Here is a 26824-nt window from a genome sequence, read left to right on the forward strand (position 1 = left end):
TATGGGACAGACTAGGTTTCTGATGTTCAGACTCAAAACCATCCTTATTGTAAATAGCTAAATAAAACTGCACTGACCACGTTTTTATGATAAAAAGCGAAGACAGGCACGCACAATAAAAACATATAAATAAACAACTGTTAGTTACAGTTGGCCTGAAAACTCAGTGGCTAATTTTTGTCAACATTTCGTTCCTACTCGGCCAAGTTCGTAAAAGGCATTTCCCTGCCATTTTCTATTATACATAGTCAAAATCCTCACAAGAAATACAATGCTACGGCCGCGTGGCGCGTTGGTGGGCAAATTTCGGTATTTCCGGACTTGCGCAGATGTCCCAGTTTTAGTGCCCTCAGAATGCTTAGGTAGGCTTGGGAAAAGTGGCTGTAGAAATGTTTTCCTTGGGATATTTTTGGATTTTGGAGGTGCATCTTATAGGTAAGGGTTGTAGCTTCTATATTGTGTTGAAAAACCAGATTTGTAGCAATATTTGTGGATGCAGTGGGCTTTAGAAGTTAGGTGTTTTGGTGTTGTTTTCAGGCAGTCACAAGGGCTGAAAAGGCCACCACCTATGTTTTGATATCGTATTACATGATTCCACCGTAAATTTTTCCTTTTTTTTTCCGTCAAATTAATCTTTAGAGGGCTGACAACCATGCCAATGTGAGTTTTTCATGTTCTAAAAGTCCGGTAGGTGATTTTTGACAGCCTCTTTCTCCCATGATCCCTGTTGTTAAGCATATGCATAGGAAATGCCGTATTGTAGCCTGCATGCCGACGGGTTGCACCAATGAGGTGAGTTTTTTCACAACTTTTTGATACTTGATACCCTTAGACAAGATAAGGACAGTACAAGGACACATGGTGGCTTAGTTGAAGACCAGTTTATTCAAATTATACAACATTTTGGCTGTTTTTCTGACTTTGTAACACGCCCCCCTCCCCCATGAGTCAAACAGATAATTGGCGCTTGGAATACAGAAGAAAGATTGAGGCTAACATACGTAGAGAGCCTGGATCAACATGTATTTTTTGGAAAGGAGGTTTGAAATCAGCTTTGTCAGTCTACGGAGGGATTAATGTCTGTTGGTTCCCTGATACGCCTGCCTTTACAACTAAGAAGTGGCCTGTACATAGAGTGTCTTACATGGTTTATTCTGGCCAGCTGCACCTTGACAAAGCTATACATGTCTCTCATCTCTGTCATCAACCTCTCTGTGTGAACTATCTACACCTATCTTACGAGCCTCAGTCTGTCAACAACGGGAGAAAGTCCTGCCGACGCCGCGGAGTATGTCGGACACATACAGGTTGGCCAGACTGTATTCTGTAGGTGCTTAGGTAAGCTACATTCTATCAGTCCTTAGTCTGCATCTGATCCACTTGGTGACTCCTGCTCTGCGGGACGGGTGTATGAATGTTCTCTGTTGTCTACCTTCTTCTTCTTCCTTGGTGCCCTACCTGTACCTGTCACTGCTCTCTTGCTTTTGTAAGTTCCCTGCTCTTTTCTTTTGTCATATGAAGCAAACCTTCTCAATGTCTTGGCTTTTTGTCTTTTCTGGTTTGCTACCTCCATCTTGTACGCACGGTGATAGTTCTGTGTCTTTTCCATCCCTTCCAATGCAGGAACGACCGCGGAGTTTGGTGAAAACGGTATATTGGCTGCGGCACGTTTGCGGGCTATCGACATCCCGGTTCCATTGTTGGAGGAGTGTAGTCCAGAGTGCACTCTGCCCGGAAAGGTACGAGATCTGTTCACATTTTTTGGACATGTCTTGCTAATCTGTCTATTAACAGACTCTACTTTGTTGGTGGTTCGCCCACGTCTTGTCACCTTCAAAGCCTCCTTTCCTAGCCTGTGCTCCATGATTTTTCCTAACTCCTTCAGGTCAGCGTCGGTCGGGTCCAGCTTTCCCTTCGCCTTCTCTTGTAACTCTTGAAACTTCCATTTGTATGGGTGCCTGCACACGAGGGAACCGGACTTACATCTGCTGTGATCTCCACTATAGCAATATGGAATTGCTTGCATAACCTGTTTCATTTTTCCAGCCATGACCCTCTGGTTACGGAACTTCTTTAGTCCCAGGATGTGTTCAGTATTTAGCCTTATGGCCAAGTCATTGCCGAAGCGGTCCCTGATCCACTTTCTCTCTTCCTGGGTTTTTCCTGGAAACATCTGCTTGGACCACTTGCCTCCGCTCACCTTGCGCCTGATAGCTTTTGAAAGGTGCACAATGTCTTTGAAGACTTTGAGATCATTCAGTCCTGCTTCCTCCATGACTTCTTTCATTCCAGAGGAGAAGCTGCTATCACCATCTTCAGTTAACTCAGCAACAATTGTTTTGCTAGGCCCAGACATCAGTTTCTTGGCAATCTCTATGGCAGCCTGTCTTTCATCCCCTATAACGGCTGACTGTGGGATGTTCGCTGAACACTTGTGGGATGGGACTTCCTTCTTCCCCTCTCCTCTGCTACATTGTTGACAGTTCTTGTTCTTGACATGAGTGCAGATGACCCACTTCCTTTTTGTCACATTTTCAGCTACATTGGTGACACAGGTGCCAGACGGTTGACCTGGTTTCTTCCCCCTTCCAGAACGGAGCGGGCTTTGGTAGCGAGAGTCGGCTTCTATTGGGATGCCGCTGTCCGGTTCGTTTCCTTTCACTGCATGGACTTCCTTCACCGTCTCTCGCAAAGCTTCCATGTCCTTCTCGTTTAAGGAAACCATCTTGTCACTGTATTTATTTGCTAAGTTCTGAAGTCCTCCCGTGCTTGGCACTGATATATCCAGTGCAGCTGCAACTTCTCTGAGCACTTGCGGTCCTATGGGACTGTTAAACATGGCGACTTGTGCTGCCATGTTAGGTTCTGCGACCTTGGGTCCTCGTTTTCCTGGTTCGTCTGACGGCACCACCCCATAAAACTTACTGTGAGGCGATTCATAGTTGCACTCGTTGCACACCAGTGTCTCCGAAGTGGTCAGGCCTTTCTTCTGCTCCTTCCGGGCTGACACTCTGACCAGTCCCTTGCAGTCTGTTTGGATCTTGTCGTGGTGTCTCTGTGCACTCACACAGGCATGGACCGCTGTCTTCGCATGCCACATGCGGTAGCCCTCCACTTCATCGCTGTCTGTCTTCTCCCCAATGAATCTCGCAATCCGGCTTCCTTGCAGTTTTGTATGACGGAGCACCATTGTTGTTCCCACGTCATTCAGAGTTTCAATGTCATTCTGTATGATGTTTCCCTTCCTATCTCGGTTGACATACAGACTGTCCTGGTCTTGTGTTGGCCTATGGTATGAAGAAATGGGTGTTACCTTCGTGATCGTAAGACCCTTGTTCCACGGTTTGTTTCCCGCCCTGAACTGGCCGGCATGTCGAAGCCTCATCTTCTTTCTTCTCCTCGGCATGATGTGGTGTTGATGTGAGAAGGTATGTAGGTAGGTAGGCAGGTAGGTAGAAAGGCAGGCAGACAGGGTATGGGCCGAATTGTCACATACCAGCTCTTTTAAGATAGTCCGGCTCAGGGGGAGTGACAATTTGTACCACATGGAGTTGTTAGCCTTGGCCATTTCTCACCTGAGTGTGTGTCACAGCCTGCCTGTGTTTCTGGGTGTGTGACTGTGTGGCTTGCCATTTTCTCATGAGAAAGGATGCTTTCCAGTGATTTTAATTGAGTTTGTGTATTAGCACTAGCTCCAGGCAAGTGCCATGACTTGGTTTCAGATACTGACAGTGGCATACTAGGCAGAAATATCATATTAAAGGTGTTCTAAAAACATAAAGGTGAGATTCTGGTATTCATTTTTGTATTATACATATTTCCAAAGTTCAAAAAAGAAGAAATTTTAAGTCCAAAACAGAGGAAAGCATGTAGATCTATCAGAGTGACCAGTGGTTACCAGTGGTTACCAGTGGTTGACATTGTCTGTGTCTTTTTTTCACAATTTTTGACCTCATCCATGTTGGCACTTTGATCCACTTCCCTCCCCACCCACTGCCTTGTCAGCATTTGAAAACAGCCATTGACACTTGTCAGGAAAATCATTGCTGCGCAGTCATATTTCATTGAAATTTTTTCAAACTTGGAGAAGTTGTTGAAAACTACTTTCATCATTGTTTGGTAGGGTTGTCATCTGTTAATTCTCAAGTTCAGGGGGGTGACAGGGCAAATTTCGGTATTTCCGGACTTGCGCAGATGTCCCAGTTTTAGTGCCCTCAGAATGCTTAGGTAGGCTTGGGAAAAGTGGCTGTAGAAATGTTTTCCTTGGGATATTTTTGGATTTTGGAGGTGCATCTTATAGGTAAGGGTTGTAGCTTCTATATTGTGTTGAAAAACCAGATTTGTAGCAATATTTGTGGATGCAGTAGGCTTTAGAAGTTAGGTGTTTTGGTGTTGTTTTCAGGCAGTCACAAGGGCTGAAAAGGCCACCACCTATGTTTTGATATCGTATTACATGATTCCACCGTAAATTTTTCCTTTTTTTTTCCGTCAAATTAATCTTTAGAGGGCTGACAACCATGCCAATGTGAGTTTTTCATGTTCTAAAAGTCCGGTAGGTGATTTTTGACAGCCTCTTTCTCCCATGATCCCTGTTGTTAAGCATATGCATAGGAAATGCCGTATTGTAGCCTGTGATATACCCTGGCCCGAGGTTGTGATCACCGCGACACCTGGCGATTCAGTCGTGAAGTATATCGGTACCAATCTGACTCTGACCTGCCTGGCTCCACACATCCATGTGGTGAATATGACGTGGATTTACAAAGCAGAAATCGACTGTAATGACACCAAGTTGATCCTTGATGACACAAAAGAGAGAGGGGAATATGTAGTGCTGAACAATTCCATCAGATTTAAGCCAATCTTGGAATCAGCCAATGGTGAATATATTTGTGTGGTAAAAGTTATAGACGGTACAGTTGTTAACGCAACTTTCGTTCTGAACGCCACCAAATGCCGACCCAACTATCATGGAGAAGTTTGTAGCGAAAAGTGCGACTGTCAGTACGGAGGGACGTGTGACAGGTGGGAGGGTTGTCTGTGTCCTCCCGGTCGGCATGGAGACTGGTGTGAGCACACATGCGCACCTGGCAGTTTTGGTTTGAACTGCAGCAGGAACTGTAACTGTCAAAACAATGCCTCATGTGATCCAGTCAACGGCACCTGTTTTTGTGCTGAAGGGCAGTCGGGTGAATTTTGTGAGAACGCCCCAAAACCTGAGAACAACCAAGTTATTGTTATTGTATTGGCTTCCGTTATTCCTGCTATGGTCATACTAGTCGGCAGCATTGTAATTGTGCTGGTACGGCGTGGATTAGAAACAAAGTACACAGAGATGGACACAGAAATAGACATCCTTTCATCATGGGAAATTGACAAAGAGGACATTCGTTTCGAGCACATGATCGGCGAGGGAGAGTTCGGCCATGTCGTACGGGGAAGACTGCGTGTGCCGGCAGGCTACCAGGTTTTGGTCGCCGCTAAAAGTATCCGCCCTGACCGCATGACAGCGTCGGCTCTCCGCGACTTTCGCCGCGAAATGGACATTCTAGCGAGGCTCCACGAGGACAGAGAGGGACACCCGAACGTGGTGAAGTTTTACGGAGTCCTGACAAAATCGGAACCACAATACATAGTTGTAGAGTATGCGACTAATGAAGAACTGCGGCGGTACCTGTGGAGTTTGAGAGAAGAGTACAAAGTGACAGGACATAGGAGACTGTTAGAACGACTAAGGTTTGCTTCTGGCGTGGCCAGTGGCTTATCAGAGCTGGCACGTCTGAAAATCGTGCACCGGGACATCGCAGCTCGTAATATCGTCATCAGCGACAGGAAGGTGGCCAAGATCGCGGATTTCGGGCTGTCGCGCGACGTTTACGTGTCGTCTGCGTACAAACGCACCAACCAGGGCGGGGAGGAGGAGCTGTTGCCGCTGAAGTGGATGGCCCTGGAGTCGTTACGGGACGGGGTGTACACGTGTGAGAGTGACGTGTGGTCGTACGGCGTGTTGCTGTGGGAGATCGCCAGCTTTGGGGAGGAGCCGCGCTATGCTGGGGGTCCGATGCACCCGGACGTGTGCACGCTGTTGGAGCTGCTGAGGAAAGGAGTTCGTCTGCAGCAGCCGGAGAACTGTCCGCTGTCGGTGTACCGCATCATCAGGTCCTGCTGGATTGTTGACCCATCGAAGCGACCGACGCCTGAGGAACTCTTGCAAAAGATAGACCAGTTGATGCCACGGAGGGATGCCTCTCAATCATAACATTTCTTGACAATGAAGTTTCTTCTATAGACCAACAGAGGCTCAATCAAACACACTAGACAGTCATGGTCTTATATCCTCATGGTCTCTCATCGGCTCATGGATGGCATGTTTTATTTCTGAGAAAAGTAGTTCAAATGGTAATCTAATTTGCACAATCAATGAGAAAATTGTATAATACCTTAGTATTAAATGATGGCATAACATTACTAGTGACAATAGAAAGTTAGATCAAGGTAGATAGATGACTTTAGACTTTTCAAGGTAAATAGATGATTTTTGACAGCATATACAAAATTGTACAATAACTTTCTGAAGAAGGATATTTTATAACATGTGATTTTTAAAGAGGAGATAGTGGATTCATTTCACTTATAATAAGAAACTTATTTGCATATCTATAATGAACAAGGTAATTGGTAAATGATAGAGATTTTATACTTTCTGACATGAGTTATGTAGAAGTACGCATTTTAAATCATATGTAATGCAAATTAGGTGGGTATAAGGTCATTTAACTCCAAGTAGTAGTTGGATATTGTAATCTAACATGATACAGAATTTTCTCAATTGTTTGATAACTGCAGTTCTACTTTTATGTATTTTTAACTTAATGAAATTTTAATCAAGTTACATTAGATACTCGGGGAGATATGTGTGACGCAATTGATTGTAGAACAATGAGAAAGAAATGGTTTATTGCCATTGACATTAAAAACTTTTGCAGCACATTTGCAAAGGCTGAAATGTCGTTTTTTTACAGTCAGTATTTCAACCTCTAACTAGGTAAAAAAAATTAAAAGGATCGAGTGACAAAATAACATCTACTTGTCTACAATAACTGATCAGTTATTACACAAAAAAACATTCACTACTGTTCACTAATTACCCGCCCTGGTTCAGGAGCTTTACACAGTACGGTAATGTGCTGTTAGCGAAACGAGCAGTTCTACACCGGAAGTGAATTTATTATTATTTCTTAGTGACCTACTATGAGTATCACCTCGTCTAGATGGGAGCCAATGACTGAATGTTTCAGAGTTGACGAGAGTTCGTACGTGCAAACCGTAGGCATAGGTTGTCCCTTCTAGAGTCCAGTCGACAGAGACCCGAAGTGTCCAGTTCACTGTCGTTAAGCCCCCTTTAAACCCCCTTTACAAATCAAGAATTTAGCTCGGCCGAGTTGTCAGCGAGCTCTAAATTACGAGTAGGTATGACCCTGATGCCGACGAAGAAACTCTGCCATTTGTTCGTAGGCATCAGGGTCATGCCTCCTCGTAATTTAGAGCTCGATGACAACTCGGCCGAGCTAAATTCTTGACTTGTAAAGGAGGCTTTAAGCCGGCTTTACAATTCATGCGGACGCCGGCCAAATTTGTAGATTGCTCAGAGCTCGCCGAATTTCAACATCGCCCGAGTATCGGCTGTATTTTTTGCTGAAAATCTGTCCCCTTTACGAATGGACGGAGCCCGACCGGTTCTTTATAGATCGAGACGGAAAGATCTTCCGACACGTCCTGAACTTCCTACGACTTGGCGAGCTGGTTCTTCCTGAAGGCTTCAAGGAACTCCATCTGCTCGAGAAGGAAGCTGGCTTCTACCAGATCCAAGAGCTGATCAATGCTGTCCAGTTCAAGATGGGAAAATGAACTTACATGTATTTGCATAACTGATTAAGAAAACACAATAATACCATATTTGGAAAATAATGGGAAATTCGTACTTATAGCATTATGAAGCTATGTGAAGGTGACTATTTGTTGACATGAATTATGCAAATCAGTGTCACACAGATTCCAACTATGCAGACTAGCAGATGGCATGCCTATCTACAACATTATACGAATGCAACAAAGTGGTCGTGAGTTATAGCAACCCCCACCCCCGTACATATGAATTTATTAGTAGATTGTGCGAAATAAAGAAATGCTTCCTACACAGGGCATAACTATAGTCTATTTATCATATGATATGAATGGTTTATTTATTTGGAAAGAAAACAAGTAACGTTAACATTAGCTTAAACATGTCAGTCAAGACGGCTGGATTGCGTCGGGACATTGCATTTAAATTCGCATGAGACATATTTACAAATGGATTATTACGACAAGGATACAAACGTTTAAAACAGTATTTGTCAGGTTAACTTATACGGCAAATTAAAATACTTATCAATGCCGAACAATTGAAAACTTAGTAGTGTTTAAAAGGTGCATCATATATCGCACGGCACTGTATGTATAAATAAATTTATAGAATGTTTATTTTGAACACTCAATGACAGTGCTGGTCTATCTATTTAACAGATTTGGACCTTTTCAGAAGCCGTTTCAAAATTACGAGGGGGGGGGGCAAAAGAGCCCCCCAAGGGGTATCTAAAAAAAAGCCGGGTCTAGATAGGGTTCATGCTGTAATATTGCTTATGATGCCTTTAAAAACAAGAATATTCAACGACACATGCTTTTATAGTTTTAATAGTACTGGTTGTGTACAAAGAAAGAAGCTACGATACCGTTACGTATTGTAACAAACTATGCAATAGCAATGTATCGAGCCTCACCCAAGAGTATGATAAAATACAGGACCTTGAATCCTATACCAGCACACCAGTAAATAGTACGAAGCTGTAAGCGTCACCTCCTCAAAAAGTGACAGTTAGATAGGCAGTTGGAGTTTAAAATTACCACAATCCCACCCTTATTGTTGTATTAAAACCTTTTCAGTGAGCTTGCATTATGCAAGTCGTCTGCATGGAAATAGACTAGCCGGACAGAAAGTGTAATCAAGGAGATTCTATGATACTAAATTTTGTCAATAAGATATACAACACTACCCAATCATAGCACATTTTATCATAATACTTCACATATGTTTGCTCTATCAACAATAGAATCATAAGAGTTACATTATACTTTTTCGTCCAAATTAAATGCGAGAGGGCGAAAAAAAGAAGATGAGGGGAAAAAAGCAAAATGTCTAGATTTTCAAAATATACACCAAAAAGAAACGTTGTAAAAAGAGTTCAAGCGACAAAACTTTCAAATCTTACGACATGTCATCGATAGACAGATTGATTAAATACGGATCGAAAACGAAATGATAGCTGGCAGATACATGAAATATTTATAATGTCTAACAACTCAAGAATTATTTATATTCTTCTAAGTGATTCTGCTTCTCGCTTCTTAGTGATACGGAAACGTAGGAAGAGACAGGTTTTACAATCAAATGTTTGTCTAACTTCATCATAATTATGAATTTGTCGGTGTTGCATCGGAATTCGGTGTATGGATTTATGAACAAGGGATTTACGCATACGACATACTAAGGTTTGCACTTTGACCCTTGACCTATGATGTCACCGTGTCGCAATCACTGCCACCTGTCAGACTGCACGTTACGCAGAGCTGTATGAGGTCATTACGCCTCCTTCTCGTCGGAGAAACTATCAGGATTTCAACGTCAACTTGTTACTTTGTCGAGTTTCTTTTCAACCCCCTGTTTCACAAATCAGGTATGTCATTAATGCTCGTATATGTAACGTTAAACGCGTGGTGAGTTTACTGTTTGTAATTGCAATGAAATGCTAGCAATGACAAAAACGAACGGATGTCAAGGACCAGGAACTAGCTTTTATGCTCTACTAAATGTTTTGTACCACGTAAATGTAATGATATATGTTCATACATTGGTTAGGCCCTGATTCAGTCTGAATCTAGTATGCAATCTATCAGACCTTTATGCCCTTTATACCTCCTCTGAGACTCATGGCCGCCATGAAACGCGGCTTGCAGATCGATTTGAGCTTCTCATGAATAAATAAAGTTCAAACAAATTAGGTGCACGCATTTTGCCAGGGAAGACAAAAACAGAATGAATTGCCGTCAGCTTGTTTTGTGGAGCTCCGGGATTCAAAAGAAAAAGCTGTGTCAATATCAACTAAGTACCTGTTCCAAAAATCGGGTACTGTCATATTTCTTATAAATGTTGAGCTCGTTAAACAAGTGTCATTCAATAGAATTACTAAGTAACAGCCAGGGGCTCCGGTAACGTAGCAAAATCACGCTTCATATAGTGTTCATTATAAATGTAATTATCTATTGCATACCTCTTTCCAACTAAGATTTCTTGTAACATCTTAGGCCAAGTTCCAGCTTGAATGAGAAAAGCTTGTTATTAACTTCCTACGCAGACTTATAGATCGGCGGCGTGTACATTTGGGGGTTGGGGTGTGCACGTGTGTGGGGGGGGGGGGGGGGGTGCCTTAGGGGTGGTGGTGGTAGGGGAGCAATGATTCAAGATTTTCAACAGGCCCAACCGTTTTTTTTTTATTCTTAGACGTAATGAAACATTCTAGTAGCTCTGATGAAAAGAACTTGTAATGGATGTCATTCGAAACGTCTGAGGGTAAATCTCCATTTTTATCCAGCTGTAGAGATTGAATTGCATTTGAACATGGGCTAAGGTTCCCTTTTTTCGTACTATTTCCAGATTCTAGAGGGTTGTTCAAACAAGTACAATGAACCGTAAACAGCGTCAATCACCCTCGGCACAAAAGAGCCCTGATGCCGACAACAACCGTCAAGAATCGGGCTCGATACAAAAGGGCCCTGATGACGATATCGTGTCGCTGAACGTCGGCGGGCACTTCTACACAACGACAAGAGGCACTCTCACCCGCTTCGGGAACTTTGCTGGGTTGTGCTGGATGTTTCGTCCCGATGGCGCGTACGATTCAAAAGCGTACAACTTTACTACAACGGAGCCTTTTCCCTCCTTGTGGGACAAGCAGGGCCGGTTCGTCATAGATCGGGACGGGAAGATCTTCCGACACGTCCTAAACTTCCTCCGACTTGGTGAGCTGGTTCTTCCCGACGACTTCAAGGAACTCCGTCTGCTCGAGAAGGAAGCTGAGTACTACCAGATGCCGGAGCTAGCCGAGGCTGTCCGGATAATGATGGGAAAGAAACATGCTGATTCCAGTAACAAACATAAAGTATTAAGCCTTGCTGGAGGGCTTCTCTTGCTTGCTTCCGTCTATACTCTAGTTAGAGCCCGTATTTCGGTCAATTGACGGAACTATCTAAGGTAAAAATAAAAATAAAAAACTGCAAGTAAAGCTTTAAGGTAGCCCTCAATAGTCGCCCAAATCGATAACGCATATTGTTATGACCACCGTGATAGCTCATTTATTATTTATTACAGATTTGCGAAAGCAAAAAAAAAAAACTGTTTTGTTATGGGTATGTTATGGTGTCACTGTTGGAATAATTAAAGCCACAACAGTAATGTTTAGTCTGCTCTAATGCGGGATCTTCAATGTGATTTGAATATGCAACTTTGACATGTAATGTTATGAAAGTGTTGATGCGGTCTGTACATTATCGACCCAAAATTCGATATCTGAGTTAGTTATTGGAACTACGCCATTTATTAGGAAAGGGACGCCGTGTGCCCTTGAAAGATCGCCTAAGGCTTAGGTCACATTTCCAAATCGGGTAGCTTTCGGGAGCAAAAAGAATAATATGAAACACATAAAAATACATGAAAGCGCCAAAATAAGATTCGTGGGCAGGATTTGTGTATATTTCTAGGTATACATTTTAATTTTTCGTTTCTTAAAACATCCCGGCCGGGCCCCGGTTTGGAAATGTGACATAAGCCTAAGCTATGTAGCAGTCTAGCGAAAGCCGTTCTTCATCATCATCATGGGTTACCCCCATATAACCCCGCAAGGGGCAAAGTAGGGGGGTAGCTGAGGTCCCGGGTTAGGGCGGGCAGCCCTCCTGCCTGGCGCGGAAGCTCTCAACTGTGGGAGCACTTACTACCGCGCCAGGCAGGGAATTCCACTCCGGAATTCTTGCGTTATGCGACATGAAAGCTTGCGCGGGGCTCAACCCCCCTGTCTGAATAGGGTTAAAGTCGGTTTGAACAAAGAATTTATAATCTCCTCGGTTCATGAATTAATGAAAACCTTTATTCTATAATATACCCAGTGGTTTAGTTACAGACCGCAACAATGATAGTTGAAAGATACACATAAAGCATTTACACTGTCACACTGAATGAATTCGACTTAATTGTTCTCGCTTCTTAGTGATACTGAAAATATAAGAACAGATAGGTTTTACAATCGAATGTTTGTCTAACTTCATGAATTTGTCTGTGTTACTTAGGTGTATGAACTTATGAACAAGAAATTTATTGAAACGCATACGACGTACAAAAGTTCGCACTTTGACCCTTGACCTATAAATTGTCACCGTGTCACTGCCACCTGTTCGACAGTATACAAGGTCATCACGTCTATTTCTCGTAAGCGAAACTATAAGACTTTATGTTGGCTTGAAATTGTAACTCAATCGAGTGTAATCAACCCCTTGTTTCACAATTTAGGTATGTTTCGAAGTCCTGTGTATTAGTCCAGCGGCATAGCTGAAAAATAGACTAACTTGCAGATTTGTCTAAAAGCACCAAATTTGGCACACATATAGTCAAACATGTTCTAACTAAATCTAGATATGGAGGCATCTCAGCCGGGGAGCACTTTTAAAGCACTTTCAACTTAGAGCCCCCTTGCACATTTCATTCTTATTTTTGCTCATTAAGTAGATACTTTATCAATGAAAGTTTTTTTCACGTTCGAATTTTCCGGGCTTACTTTTCAGACATACAGCTGAGATGCGAAGATATCTAAGTATGCAATTATGTAAAATGTAGACTGCAATGTGACTTCTTGCTAAATATTATTTTGACATCATAGTATCAACTTGAATAAATGGAATACAGTGCAAATATCCACAAACTGGTCATTTGTTCAGTCCGTCATTTTCATGTATAAATACCTGGATAGCAGCGCTTTCACGACTGAGTGAACAGAGCAATGGAACAGAACAAAAGAACAAGGTGTTCTTGTGAACACCAGTTCTAGGTCCCAACAGTTACCGGTTTTGAAAGGCTTTTGCACTTGGCCGGCTGTGTTTAGCCTCAGGTAAGTTCTTTGTTTTTGCCATATAGAACGAATGTTACCAGTTACTACCTATCAATATAAGGTTACTCTCCAAGCATAGGTCGAGTCGCGTAGATATAGTAGTAGTCGGAAACAATACACGGGCGCTTGGAGAGTACATAAGGTATAGTATATAAGATGGGATTTTTATAATCAGTGTCTTTATGTCATAATCAGTGTAATTATTCTTTACTTAAGAATATCCCTATGATCTACCTATGTCGCGTATTTCCCATTTGTAAGGTAGGCTACTATCGGTCTCTTTGTAATAAAGGGTATGATTGCAAAATTTATTTACAAACTTCAGATATTTGTATGGTGTAAAAAAGGGTTGGTTTCTGCTTTGTTTGCAGGATGCAGGACTTTAGACTGTAGTGCGTTCTTTTAGTCGAGGCAAAATTTTGAGGAAGACGTTTCATCAAGTTGGATCCGGAAAGCCGCCCCCACAAAACTGATAGGGATCTGTGCATCATTTGTCAAGAAAATGCCCAAGAGACACTGACATGTCCAGCACAATAAAATAGGCAGACTCTGGAAAGTGGCTACACAACATTGCATATTGGCCAATAATCTAAAAGAATCTAATGACCTCGAAAGTCTGCCCTTATCTCTGAAGCTAGATAGACTTGATGAAGGATGTGGGATTGAGGCAGCAATGAATGAACACAAGGCGAGCTGGCACAAGACTTGTATGCTTCAATATAACTCAACAATGCTGAAAAGGGCTAGGAAAAGAGCAGCTCATAAAGATAATGACGTGTCTACGGAGACGATTTAAACGAACAAGATCACACGCAAGTTCAAATCCGAAGAAGGTATGCTTCCTAAATGCATGGTAAATTTGCTGGATTCTACGTTATATATACGCGTCCGGGGTAGGTCAAACTGTAAGAATTTCCTCGGTCAGCTTGTTGTGTCGGACAGCGGGCTTCAGAAGAAAAAACTTTTAAAACAATCTGTTATGAAATGGCACTGTATTATTGCTCATAAATGTATAGCCTGAGTGTTATTTTACTGAATTTAAGTTTACCTGGGATCCCCTGTTTAGAATCGTGATTAATTGCCATAAAAAAATCCATGCTACCATTCCAGAAGTTTGCGAAAAATTCTGCTAAAGTGTGTTGTGGTTGCCACGACCATGCCTGGCGTAGCATATTTGGGCTGTCCTATATAGCAAATGAAAGTGTATATAACGTTATCACAGTTAACGTCGCTACCACGTAAAGTGCCTTTCTGGCGAGGCCTCAGGAGCTAGCCTAATATCATAGTGTGCGTCCGTTTGACAAAAATTCCCAGAATTCCACGGCATGGCAGGAATTTTACCAAGCCTGCGTAGTTGCATCATCCGTTTAGTGGGGAATAACTCAGAAATTGGGTTTGTTTATTGTTTATTGTTTATTGTTCATTAACTCCTTTAGTTGTTAATATTCAATGCAACAACTAATCTTCCAGGAGTAATACACATGACACTTGGACACATACAGTTTGCAACACACATACAACATGTCAATAAAAATCATTAAACAAAACGCATGTGCCTTATCCAGAAATCATCAAGCCCCTCATGTGTCTTAAGCTAAGTCTCGCATATGTTTCACCAGCTGCCGTCTGAAATTCCTGGATGTGTTCGCAGTTTGCAGCTCATGTGATAGTTTGTTCCAATCTGATGCTGCTCTATATGTGAAGGATGTTTTCAGGCTGTTTGTTTTTGGTTTTTCAGTTCTTAAGTTTTGCCGTGCCGCGTGTCTTGTATGATAACTATGCTGGCCCTATACCAAATGTAGTCTACTGTACAATAAAGACGGCTCCCTGGCAAGGAGTACCTTGTGAAATGTACACATGCTGCTTACATAGAGTCTTTCGCTTAAAGTCAACCATGATAAGACATTGTGCATATGCTTGATCGGGGTGCGGTTAGTTCCCAAGGTAAGTCTGCCTGCTTTATTCTGCATCACGTGTAGCGCGGCGATGTTCTTTTGTGTAGTAGAAGCCCAAACCGCTGCACAGTAGTCAAGACGTTGCAAGGTAAGTGTTTCTGTTAACATTTTCATTAAGGACTGATCCAAGTATGCAACACTCCTTCTGATGGCGCCCAGGGACCTAGCCATTTTCTTTATGGTTTCTTCTACATGAAGGTTCTACGTGAGACACTCATCCAAGGTGCTCCCAAGTAGCTTCATTGTTGTTACTTGTTGTATAGGACATCCGTCAGCAAACAAGGTGAGTTTCGGTTTCTTTGACATTTTGGGTCTACTCCCAAGCAACATACACATTGTCTTATTTGCATTCAAGAACAGTCTGTTTAGCCTCACCCAGTTACATATATTATTAAAATCTTCCTGTAAATTGACCGTTACTGTCTCCACTGATGGTGAGCACGTGTATGCAGATGTGTCGTCTGCGTACATTCCGGGGATCGTTTCCCTCACGGCAAAAGGTAGGTCATTTATAAATATTGTGAACAGCAAGGGGCCAAGGCAACTACCTTGGGGTACGCCACAATTAACCTCCCTAAACGGCGAGTTCGTGCCGTTGAAGTGTACGCACTGTTCTCTTCCTGCTAGGTAACAGTCCATCCAATGCACTGCTGTGTCTGAGAAACCGTAGCACGCCAGTTTTTGAAACAGAAAGCTGTGATCCACCAAGTCAAAGGCAGCGGAAAAATCCAAGAATATGGCCCCGACGATGTTACCCTGGTCGATCTTACGATACCAGTCATCGACTAGTTGCAAGAGTGCAGTGCATGTCGAGTGATGTTTTCTGTAGGCGTGTTGGTAGGGTGACATCAGGTCATTCACTTTGAAATAGTCCGATAATTGAGAACTCACAACTTTCTCCATCACTTTACTGAAAGCAGGTAAGAGACTTATTAATTGGTCTACTGTTCGGCCCGCTTAAACGAGTCGTTGACGACTTGGGCAGAGGAACAACCTTGGCTCTTTTCCATGCCGTCGGATACTCAGAGGTAATGAGCGATAAGTTTATGATGTAGCACAGTGGTCTGGCAATCTGATCGGCCGCCAACCTTAACAGCTTGTTGTCGACATTGTCAAGTCCAGTAGCTTTCCCATCAGATAAGGACAGAAGGTGTTTGTGGATCTGTTCCCAATGTGTCAGTTGAAAGTCAAAACTACAGTCCTTTCCCACCATGACCTTATCCCTTATCAGCTGGAGAAGGTCCCCGTTTGGTTGCGAGTCCAACCCTGCTCTCAGAGAGTTCACCTTCTGCGTAAAGAATGAGTTGAAGTAGTCCGCTACGTCACCTGCCTTAGTGAGGATCTCTCCGTCCCGCTCTACAGTACAGGCTGACCGACGAAGCCCTCTACCCATCATTCCATTCAGTGTTCTCCACATTTCCTTTGGGTCATATCTGGACTCAGCTATCTTAGATTTGAAGTACGCGGCTTTCTTTTTCCGATTTAGTTTGACAGCTGCATTCCTAAGTTTCTTGTATATGCACATGTCTGAAACGAGGCCTGACGCAAGAGCTTCCTTCTTAGCGTCATCTCTGAGCTTCATTACTTCTCGAAGTTCATCGTCCACCCATCCTGCCGGGTTCGACCTCACAGTCCGTCTTTTAGCAGGGGCATGTTGATCGGCTACATTGCAAAACAATGTTGTAAACAGGTGCAGTGCTTCATTTACATCTGACTCATCGTATACAATGTGCCAAGGTACCATGCTCATGTCTTTCTGGAAGTCGTCCGGGTTGAACTTACTGTAGGTTCTTTTATAGGCAACATGTGGCTGAGTCTTTGGAACCTTAGTCTTCCTTGTCAAGTAGATGATGTTGTGATCCGTAAAACCCAGAGGCGTTGACTTTGTTGTTGTGCACTTTTCCTTGCAGTTTGTAAAAGCCAGATCGATACACGTAGCTGTAATTGAGGTCAACTAGTTCATGTACGTACTCGGGATCGACCGTCCGAGCGGGTGTCGAACGTCGGCGAGTTCCGATCTCGAGCGAAGGCACCCGAAGGTCGCCGAAGGCGATCAACACCAAAAGGTCGCCCTAGGCGACCAGCGAGCGGAGCGTGATTTTTCCAGAAAAGAGAGCTAGTCAAGCGCTGATGGGGGCGTTTTATAAGCGCAGCGGGTGGACATTGTCTGGTGGCTCGGCTTGAGTGCCAGTTTGCTTGTGTGGCACCACTGTGTACTAGTGTGACACTTTTATTAATGTATACATCCTGACTTATTGTGACCTGTACTTAGCTCGGTTGGGCAAAATTGTACAATAAAGGTCTTCATTCAATTATCAGTAACGTATCTCCTCTTTGTTGCAGCCAATAACAAAAATTCCGAGGCCTATTGTCCATGGTCAACCTGGGTGTTCGGGGCGTCATAAAGACAATAGCAAAAATTAACACACAAAAATGTATGCAACAGCTGGTGCCGGAACAAACAATGGCGGTAATTTGTCTAAACAAATCGTAATCCAAAACCGGCAAGATTTGTTTCTGGACCAAACTGGTGATGATACTGACTCAATAAATGTACCAAAGCAAGAAGATCTTTCCAAGATTGTTGACAAAATACCCGTTAATACAATAATTCTGCATATTAATCCTGTATAGGGTTAGTGTCTATATCCCCACAAAGAAGTATCAATACATAAAGGCATGCTATACATGCAGTATTCAGACTGACAAACGAAGGCATCTTACTTGCAAATCCTAAAAGTTTGTAAGCAGACAATAGCAGCGACGAAACTATACTCTCTCTTAGCTAGATTCACATTCAGGTACATTACCTAATACATAATAACTTAAAACTATTTGCTCAATTGTTGCGTATTACAAGAGATATTTCTAAAACCTTATCATGGGAATATTACCAAAAATTCTAATAGTTAAAAATGCAGTTGCTAAAAGTAGTTTAGATCTACATAACAAGCATAACGAGCCGCGGAGAGGCACTGTCCAATGCTGAGCCAGCAATAAAGTTAAGTGGCAAAAGAATGAGGATAAATGTGTCGTACCTACCTAACCAGTAGCATACAAATATAAGAACTAAAATACAGGTGTTTTAAAAAGATTGTTGGCTCGGTCAGTACCTCTCAGCTGAAGGTAGAGGCATATCGCGCATCAGAGCTCAGCATGGATGGCGCCCTCCCCACGAAATATGAAGGTGGCTATAAAATCTTCCTAAGCTGGAAAGTTTTCAGAAATTTTCACTTTGATGTGTTCTACAATGTATGAATCATGAAAATGTGCAAGTCTGTTGCATAAAACTTACAAAAGCTTGAATATTTCATGGAGGTATGAGGTCGCCGAACTCTAGTTTTATATGAATTATGCTAATAAGGATCGTATTTGCATAATTGATAAGAAAAGTGCTAGAGATTAGCCTTCTCTTTCAAGATATGAGCGTCATACTTTCGACAGCTCTTTAATTTGGGTCGACAAGATGATCAGCTGATATATAATTTATGCAAGTGATGATTTTATCTATGAGAATCATTCTTATAATTAGGACTACTACTTTTAACTACAGGTTGTACACGTCCATTCTATCCCAAAAGTCACACTTGTCCTTCCGATAGTCATGTATCAGGGAAGTGCTAGGAGTACTGATGTTCAGGCAAGGAAAGTTCCCTTCTTGGTTGTACTTTGGCCAAGTGGTGGCGGTCCCTGGCATTGTCATCCTGGTAGTTTCGGCTGCGTCTCGGCTAGGTTGGTTAGGGTCCCCGGTGTGGGCGAAGTTGCCGTAGTAGTAAGCAATGGCGTCCGCCATTTTCTGTTCCTCAGCGGTCATGGTCATGTTGGTCACCGGAAGGCGTGTGGTCTGGAACACGAAGGGTAAGTCCTCCGCGTGGCACACGTGTCCGTTACAGTTCTTCTGGTAGTCCCACAAGTGTGGGAAGGACCAAACATGGTCAAACACATACAGCCACACATTGGTGTTCCCCTTTCTCACGGCGCTCCGAATGACGTTACGAGTCGAACACTTGAAGACCCAATCAGTGGTGAGCTTGGACATGTGTGGGCGGTAGTCTGACGTGTTCGTTTCTGTGGGATATTCTATGGAGACTTCCACTGCCTTTAGATGGACAAATGCAGCGTAAATGGCGTACAACGTGACCAGGGAAGTCACCGGCTTGTTGTAAAGACTGTAGATGTATAGGACGGCTTCTTCCGAGGTAGTTCCTATGATAAAAGGCTTTGACTGGAAATGTCCTTTTGCAAAACTGTCCACCGTAGGACCAGGTACGATATCACCGTCCACAACGGGTCCCCACTTTACTGACACCTCTAGCGGACGGTAAGGGTTGGAAAAGAACGTCCCCATTCTGTCTAGCCCTGCCTGAAGAGCGCTCGAGTTCTTGGAGCGAAGACACTTCATGTCCCCGTGCGAACAGCCCAGTTTGTCAGCAAGGTGGTCACCGAGGCGAAGCGCCTCCCAGCGACTTTTGTGAGGAATGGTAAGAGGCACGCTCAGCATGATGGCGTGGTGGAACAAGTCGGCAAACTTTGGGCTGATGAGGAGCGTGGACGTCGCATCTGACCCCGTGCTCTGTCCGAAAACGGTCACGCGGTTTTTATCCCCGCCGAAGCTTCCGATGTTTTCCTTGACCCATCGCAAACCTGCGGCTTGGTCAAGAAGGCCGTAGTTGCCCGTTGCCGCGTCCTCTCCTTGACCAGCGACCAGGTAGCCAAACGCTGCTAGTCTGTAGTTGGTGGTTACCACGATGGCGTTGGTCTTGTTAGATAGAAATCGTCCGTCGTAAAAGTAGGCGGAACCGCTGCCCTGTTCGTTCTCTCCGCCGTGAATCCAGAACAAAATCGGTAGCTTAGCAGCAGCAGAGTTAAGGATCGTACGTGGGGCAAAGATGTTGAGATAGAGACAGTCTTCACTCACTTTTCTATCCCGGGGACATTGGAATACGTCGTCACCGTCATTCGGTCCGCATCTGCTTTGGTAGCAGCCAGGGCCCGGTACGGTCCCGTCACGAACTTTGGGCGCCCAGGACCTGTTGCGGCGTACAGAAAGTGCGACATGAGACAAAATAGAATGAAGTTGAGCGAAACGGACGGAACCAAATTGAGTGTACAGGAAGTGCAAAACGGAACAAAATTGACTGTACAGGAAGTGCAAAATGGAATAAAATAGAACGAAGTGGGGCGAAATTGAATGCACATACAGTAAATGCAAAATGGAACAAAAGGGACCGAGTTGAAATGTACAAAGAGTGCAAAATGGAACGAAATGGAACGCAAGCAGTACTGCGGAAGCATCAGAATACTGAAGTAGGCGATAAATGAATACGACTTATTCTATCTTTACTTAGAATTTTACCAAGATTGAAGCAAGATAAATTTGTACACCTTTGTCATTTTCGGTTCCCTGAATGAATGATTACCGATGCCAATGACTTTGGAAATAGGATCCGACTTCCGTACGATTTCGCTCCATTTCGCTTTATTTAGCAATTTCAATACACCCACCTGTTGTACTGTCGTGGGGGCTTCCAGCGGAACTCTCCCACCGGCGGCTCCCCGTAAGGAAGACCAAAGAAGATAACCCCTTCTAGATCCTCCACATACAACCCTCTCACATCGCTATACTGCGTGCGAACAACCGGCCCATCCTCCTCAATAGGAAACGCCAGGCCACCAACTATAAGAAGGAAAGGGTAGAAAATGATTACCGATGCCATGATGACTCAGTGATCAGTTATGGGCAGGTCTGGACTTTGCCTCAGAAAACTCGGTCACCTTATCAAGCTCTGTCACATGCTGTTTGCTGTGTGGCTACAGATTAACGAAGATCGAGAGCGCGCTACTTCAAACGTTATCAAACGTAATTTGTATTCATGCCCAGCAAAGGTGAAATCACTTGCATACATGTCTCTTATTGGTAAAAGTTACATTAACTTCTTTAAGTCCTGTTGAATTATGCAATATTGAATATCTGCTCGAACTTGACCATGAATACCAATGAATTTGAACCCTTGGTACGTGAATGGACAGGGGTATTTGTACTTTAGGCAACGGCAAGTAAATCTAATGGATGGTAACGTCTGCAGACTCAAAATTTAATGCGAGGGGCGAAAAAAAAACAAGATGAGGAAAACAAATACAAGATTTTCAAAATGGATACCATACACGTTGTAACAAGAATTGAAGCGAAAAACACGCCAGGGTAGGTGGTAGGGAGTCGTATTTGGCCAGGGTTTTTAACTACGGTAGATTTGAACAAGAAACTCTAGACGCATACAACGTACAAAGGTTCGCACTTTGACCCTTGACCTATCACCTGTACTCCAGCGGTGAGGGCATCACGTCACATTCTCGAAGGCGAAACTGTAAGGATTCAGACGCATGCCCGTAGCCAGGATTGGTTCGGGGGGTTCGGAAGAACCCCCCCCACACGCTCAAAAGGTCCGCTTTTTCAGGCTCGAAGGTCCACTTTTTCATGTCCAAGATTTTTTTTCAAAGGCATAACTGATTTGCATTTTTCCCTGATAGACATTTCAGTCAATCTAATTTATTTTTAGTGAGTCTATCAGCAAAATTTGCCCCAGAAAGTGCAGGAAATGGCTTTTTCAAAATTTCCCCGGACCTCCATTGCGACGCCTCGCGCCTTTGGTGTCGGACATGGTGAAAATATGTCGAGGGAATTGGCCTCAAAGACTTACGCAAAAGCCTTGTCTTTTAATAGAAATTCCATCAAACTTTGCAAGTGATTTTTGCCCGTCAAAATGCAGGAAATGACGTTTCAGGGGGTCAAAATTTCAATTTTTCCGGGGGAGCATGCCCCCGGACCCCCCTAGGCAGCTCACGCCTTCGGCGTGAGTCTCGCGCTTGCGGCGCTCGATGGTCCCACAATTACTAAAAAGAACCCCCCCAACCAAAATCCTGGCTACGGGCATGAGACGTCACCGAATTGGTACAGAGACAAACTCTGTTAAGTTTCTTCAAGTTCCTTAGAATCAGGTATTTTCTATTGCACATGTATTTATTGAAATGAGTGGTAAATTTACCACATTTACGTCTTCCGGGTAAGGGAAAACTACAAGAATTTGCCGTCGAAACTACAAAATAATGCCCGGTTGAAGTCTCGTTATGACGCTTGTGTGCTGCTCTATTGCATTGCTGTTCCAATTGGAATTTATGTTGAAATTTTCGCTTTCAAGCTTGGCCACAAAAGCGTCAACCTGGGCCACAAACACGTGCATGTTGTCACTTACGGAGCTAAGGTGTTGCAAACTTAGGCAAATCAGAATGTCACATTTGCATAAAAGTTTCTCGTGGACACAGTCGCTATGTCCATCACTTTTATTGCCTCACTGGTTTTCAAATCACTTCCAGATTCTAGAGTTGTTCAAACAAATAAAATATACTGTCAAACACGCTCGGTAGGTAGGCACGCAGGTCAGTTGCTAAGGGCAACTTCCCGCGTGTGAATCGTGCTATCATCCGCATATTGGTCTAATGATCCATTCTGTACCACCTCCGGCATATCATTTACATATATGTTATACAGCTGTGGCCCTAAGCAGCTGCCCTGTGGTACCCCACAGTGTAGGTTTCTCTGCTTACTGTAGACCCCATTTGTATACACTTGCCATTTGCGGTTTGTCAAGTACGATTCAGTCAAGGACAATGCATCCTCAGTGAACCCGTACGTCGTGAGCTTCTTTATAAGAAGAGAGTGGTCTACTAGATCAAAAGCTGCGCTGTAGTCTAGTAGGACTACCGCTGTCATGAGCCCATTATCCATGTTCCTAGCCAGTCGTCTGTCATTGAAGCGCATATGGTACAAATGATGAGGTGTAGGGGTGGATAGGTAGGGGTGTGTACTGGTACGTCAGGGACATAACCGTTTTTTTTCTTATTGGACAGGTCCAAGAAAACGGACCCGAAAAAAAATCGGTGTTGTTTATGTTATGTTTTGTGATGATGTGTGTTGTTCCGGTCTTATTTGATATAAAAAGACTACAGCAACAATGATTAATTTTAGTTTGCTTTTGGTAGTTTTGTATGTAATTTTGACTTGTTGACATGGCATGTTTTTAGGGTGCTTTGGCCTTGTCGGTAATAAACTGACAACAGCCACAACGATTAATGTTTAGTCTGTCCTATAGTGAAATGGTGCTTTTGTGTGTGATTTTGAGGTGTTAATTTTGACTTATGAATAACATAAGTTTTGGAACATTCTTGTTGAACTTGATCGACCCAAATTTTGATATCGTAGTTCGATTGAAGCTTTGTGTTGACTTGAATTGGAACCTGTGTTGGTATTTATCTATTGATGCCCTACTCCATTACTCTAGGACTTAGTGGAAGACATAAGGAAAGGGGAAAGACACACAAAAGTAGCAATAGCTGTCAGTGGCAGTTTTGCATTGACAAGAGAATGAATGAGAAAACATAAGTAAGCGAATCTGTATTGATAAAAAAATGCATCATAGCTTGCTAAGTGGCATAAATACATAAAAACAAAAAGGTTTTCGTCGATAATAGTGTCATCTCGATGCTTTTGTTCTTTTATTAAACTTTCAATGTTATGAGAGTTCACCTAATGTTCATTGTTTGTACATTCAAGAATTTGATGTACTTTTAGTTGTTCAGAAATTAGAAATAAAGAAAAGCTGGCGTCAAGTTGTTTGTCTCCTCTTTACAATATATGATCCATTGTGTGGATCATTGTATATTTTAGTCGTATCCCTATATATCCTATTGTATCTTTAGTAGTTTGGTAAGGTTAGGGATCAGAATACTGACGAAATATGTTTGATTTTGTGAACGTCCGCTTCACATAATGTTCCATTAAAGGAATATGTATCGTACAGATCATGTATCAATGAATACATGATCAGCCGAATTTTTGTCGAATTCCAATTCTGGCAAATTACGCAAGATTTTTTTTTTACGTTTTCAAACTAATGTGACACTCACAAAACCTTGGTTGGCAGATGGTCGGGAGCCATGTTTGGCTTTGTATGACCAGAGCCTTACGATAGGTTTGAACAAGAAACTTGAAACGCATATACGACGTAGAAAAGTTGGCAGTTTGAACCTTGACGCGTGTCGTATTTGGTATACGTGTAGTGTACTCTGAGCTGTTCGAGAGTATCACGTCACTTCCTCCTACAAATTTTCTATCTCCCACAGTTAAGTAGGCTTGAGTCTGTCCATGCCAGTCAGAAGGCCTGCCCACTTTAGCCCTGCCCCTCCTCTTTATAGGGTTATTTGTACAGGTAGCCACTATATCAATTACATTTGGCTCACCTGGTAACCGCTAACCGCTAAGCGAACCCTTCGGTAACCGCAAAAAAGCGAACCCTTACATTTGGACTTCAGGAATTTCAAACAAAGTGTGCGTTACTTTCAACACTTGAATATCATAGTAGGACATTGTGTACAGACGGTATAAAGTTAGTTGTCTACGAAAAATTACTTTGCTACTTTTCTACAAACAAATGAAGGCTCATTGGGGGGTAACCGCTAATCGCTAAGAGAACACTTCGGTAACCGCAAAAAGCGAACCCTCTACATTCGGACTTCAGGAATTTCAAACAAAGTGTGCGTTACTTTCAACACTTGAATATCATAGTAGGACATGTGGGCAGGCGGTAAAAAGTTATTTGAGTACCAAAAATTACTTTGCTACTTTTCTACAAACGAATGAAGGCTCACTTGAGGGTAACCGCTAATCGCTAAGCGAACCCTTCGGTAACCGCAAAAAAGCGAACCCTTACGATTGGACTTCAGGAATTTCAAACAAAGTGTGCGTTACTTTCAACACTTGAATATCATAGAAGGACATGTGGGTAGACGGTAGAAAGTTATTTGAGTACCAAAAATTACTTTGCTACTTTTCTACAAACGAATGAAGGCTCAATTGGGGGTAACCGCTAATCGCTAAGCGAACCCTTCGGTAACTGCAAAAAAGCGAACCCTTACGATTGGACTTAAGGAATTTCAAACAAAGTGTGCGTTACATGTCAGATGTCAGATACACAACCGGGATGTCCTACCCAGAATCAAACCGGCCGCGGGGTCTCTCAGTTACCAACTACTTGAAACCAGAAGCTCACATGTAAGGCCACTATACCAGTTGAGCTACAAGGACATCCCTCTACTTAAAATATTGTTCGTCTATATGTGTATAGACTGTGCAACACAAACTCTGCTTTCCGGGGGTGTAACTGGCCCCTTCTCGTGTAGTTGGGGGGGGGGGGGGGGCTGCTATAAGCACGATTTAATCTAGCTAATATGTGGCTATCTAACCTTTCCTCGGATGATCATTCCAGGAGCTTGTCAGCAAACCTTCTTTCAGTCCAAGTTTGCGGCACAGACGCCGCCCGAGTCGCTTCATACGTTGTAGAGTAGTCGAGTGTTTCTCGTCGTCCCGATACTTCTTATGTTTTCCGGGCACGGGGTTATACATGTACGTATGCGTAGTTTCTTCCTCTGTTGCTTTTTCACTAGGAGAGGTGTGCTCTTTGTCTTCATCAGTTGACAGCAGCACTTTGTCGACAAACTCGTTGAACCTCTCCTTGGAGAGCTTCTTCAAGAACTCCTTCAAGAAGATCCTCTTCAAAAGATTATTCCTTTCTTCATCAGTTGATATCACCATTTCGTTGACTATCTCGTTCAACATCCCCTTGGAGAACACCCTCAAGAGCTTGTACTCCTTCAAGAAAATCTTCTTCAAGAGGTTCTCTCGCTCCTCAGCCACACTATCATCTTCAACAGTTGTCATCAGCATTTCATTGATTATCTCGATGAACATCTCCTTGAAGGGCGCCCTCAAGAACTCCTTCAAGAAGATCTCGTTTAAGTGGTCCTTCCACTCTTCGGTCATCTCTTTAACGTTCGAAGCCCCATCATATAAGGACGCCTCTTTAACTTGTCGTCTTTGACCAGCAGAAATCAAGACAATGGCCAAGATCACCACTGTGACAAGTTTAAGATCAGACATCTTTTTCGTAGAGCCAGCCTTGAGCAGAAATGTAGAAAATATGAATATTTGCCAATTGAAATCAATTCTTCTTCTTCGTAATTCCAAAACAGTGTAGCGCTAAATGCACGTACAGCTTAGTTTCGATCAAGAATGTTTAACAACACAGGCTTCTAATAGTACAAGCTGTTTGGAAGGAAAGAAACTATATCATAGCAGTACGTAATTGTAACAAAATAAGCAATGGCAATGTATCGAGCCTCACCCAAGAGTATGGTAAAATGCAGGACCAATCCAGTATACAAGCATCAGTATACCAGATGTAAGCGCCACCTCCTTTATAACAGTGAAGAGTTGAATAGAAAATCGGACTACAAAGTTATCACAATCCTCCCCCCATCGTTGTGTTGAAACTGTACTGTGAACAAGCATTATGCCAGTAGTCTGAATGTAAATAGTCTAGCCACGGCGGATTATGTAATCAAGGAGGTTCAGTGATACTTCATTCTGTCAATATGATATACAACACTACATAACCAGAGCAAATTTGGTATGGCAAGGTTTATAACTCACTATAGTACACAATACTCATCATGTAACGTTTCATCTATCAACACCAGGATCATAAGAGTTACAATATAACGTCTAGT

General features: G+C 43.0%; 4 protein-coding genes across 4 annotated transcripts in view; 2 read left to right on the top strand and 2 right to left on the bottom strand.

The window, feature by feature from the left end:
* LOC118407444 overlaps window positions 1-4625 on the bottom strand; it is a 6625-nt gene extending 2000 nt beyond the window's left edge. The window contains exon 1 of the mRNA XM_035807922.1: window positions 1209-4625. Coding sequence (XP_035663815.1) covers window positions 1361-3568 — 2208 coding nt within the window. The 5' untranslated portion in view covers window positions 3569-4625 and the 3' untranslated portion in view covers window positions 1209-1360. The remainder of the gene's footprint in view (window positions 1-1208) is intronic.
* A 710-nt stretch (window positions 4626-5335) lies between these two features.
* Window positions 5336-6259, top strand: LOC118407430 (tyrosine-protein kinase receptor Tie-1-like). The gene has a single exon (XM_035807903.1). It carries the CDS (start codon window positions 5336-5338, stop codon window positions 6257-6259), a length of 924 nt encoding a protein of 307 aa, XP_035663796.1.
* Window positions 6260-7281: 1022 nt separating this feature from the next.
* LOC118407431 (BTB/POZ domain-containing protein KCTD19-like) lies at window positions 7282-11951 on the top strand. The gene is made up of 3 exons (XM_035807904.1): window positions 7282-7326; window positions 7729-7905; window positions 10758-11951. The coding sequence occupies exons 1-3, from the start codon at window positions 7282-7284 to the stop codon at window positions 11331-11333; spliced, it is 798 nt and encodes a 265-aa protein (XP_035663797.1). The 3' UTR covers window positions 11334-11951.
* Window positions 11952-18355: 6404 nt separating this feature from the next.
* Window positions 18356-26078, bottom strand: LOC118407432 (crystal protein-like). Its single transcript, XM_035807905.1, has 3 exons — window positions 25541-26078; window positions 20711-20882; window positions 18356-20235 (listed from the first exon to the last, which is right to left on the bottom strand). The coding sequence occupies exons 1-3, from the start codon at window positions 26076-26078 to the stop codon at window positions 18753-18755; spliced, it is 2193 nt and encodes a 730-aa protein (XP_035663798.1). The 3' UTR covers window positions 18356-18752.
* Between the last annotated feature and the right edge of the window lie 746 nt (window positions 26079-26824).

This window comes from Branchiostoma floridae, unplaced genomic scaffold (genome assembly GCF_000003815.2).
Source record: "Branchiostoma floridae strain S238N-H82 unplaced genomic scaffold, Bfl_VNyyK Sc7u5tJ_1342, whole genome shotgun sequence".
Taxonomy (NCBI): Eukaryota; Metazoa; Chordata; class Leptocardii; order Amphioxiformes; family Branchiostomatidae; genus Branchiostoma; species Branchiostoma floridae.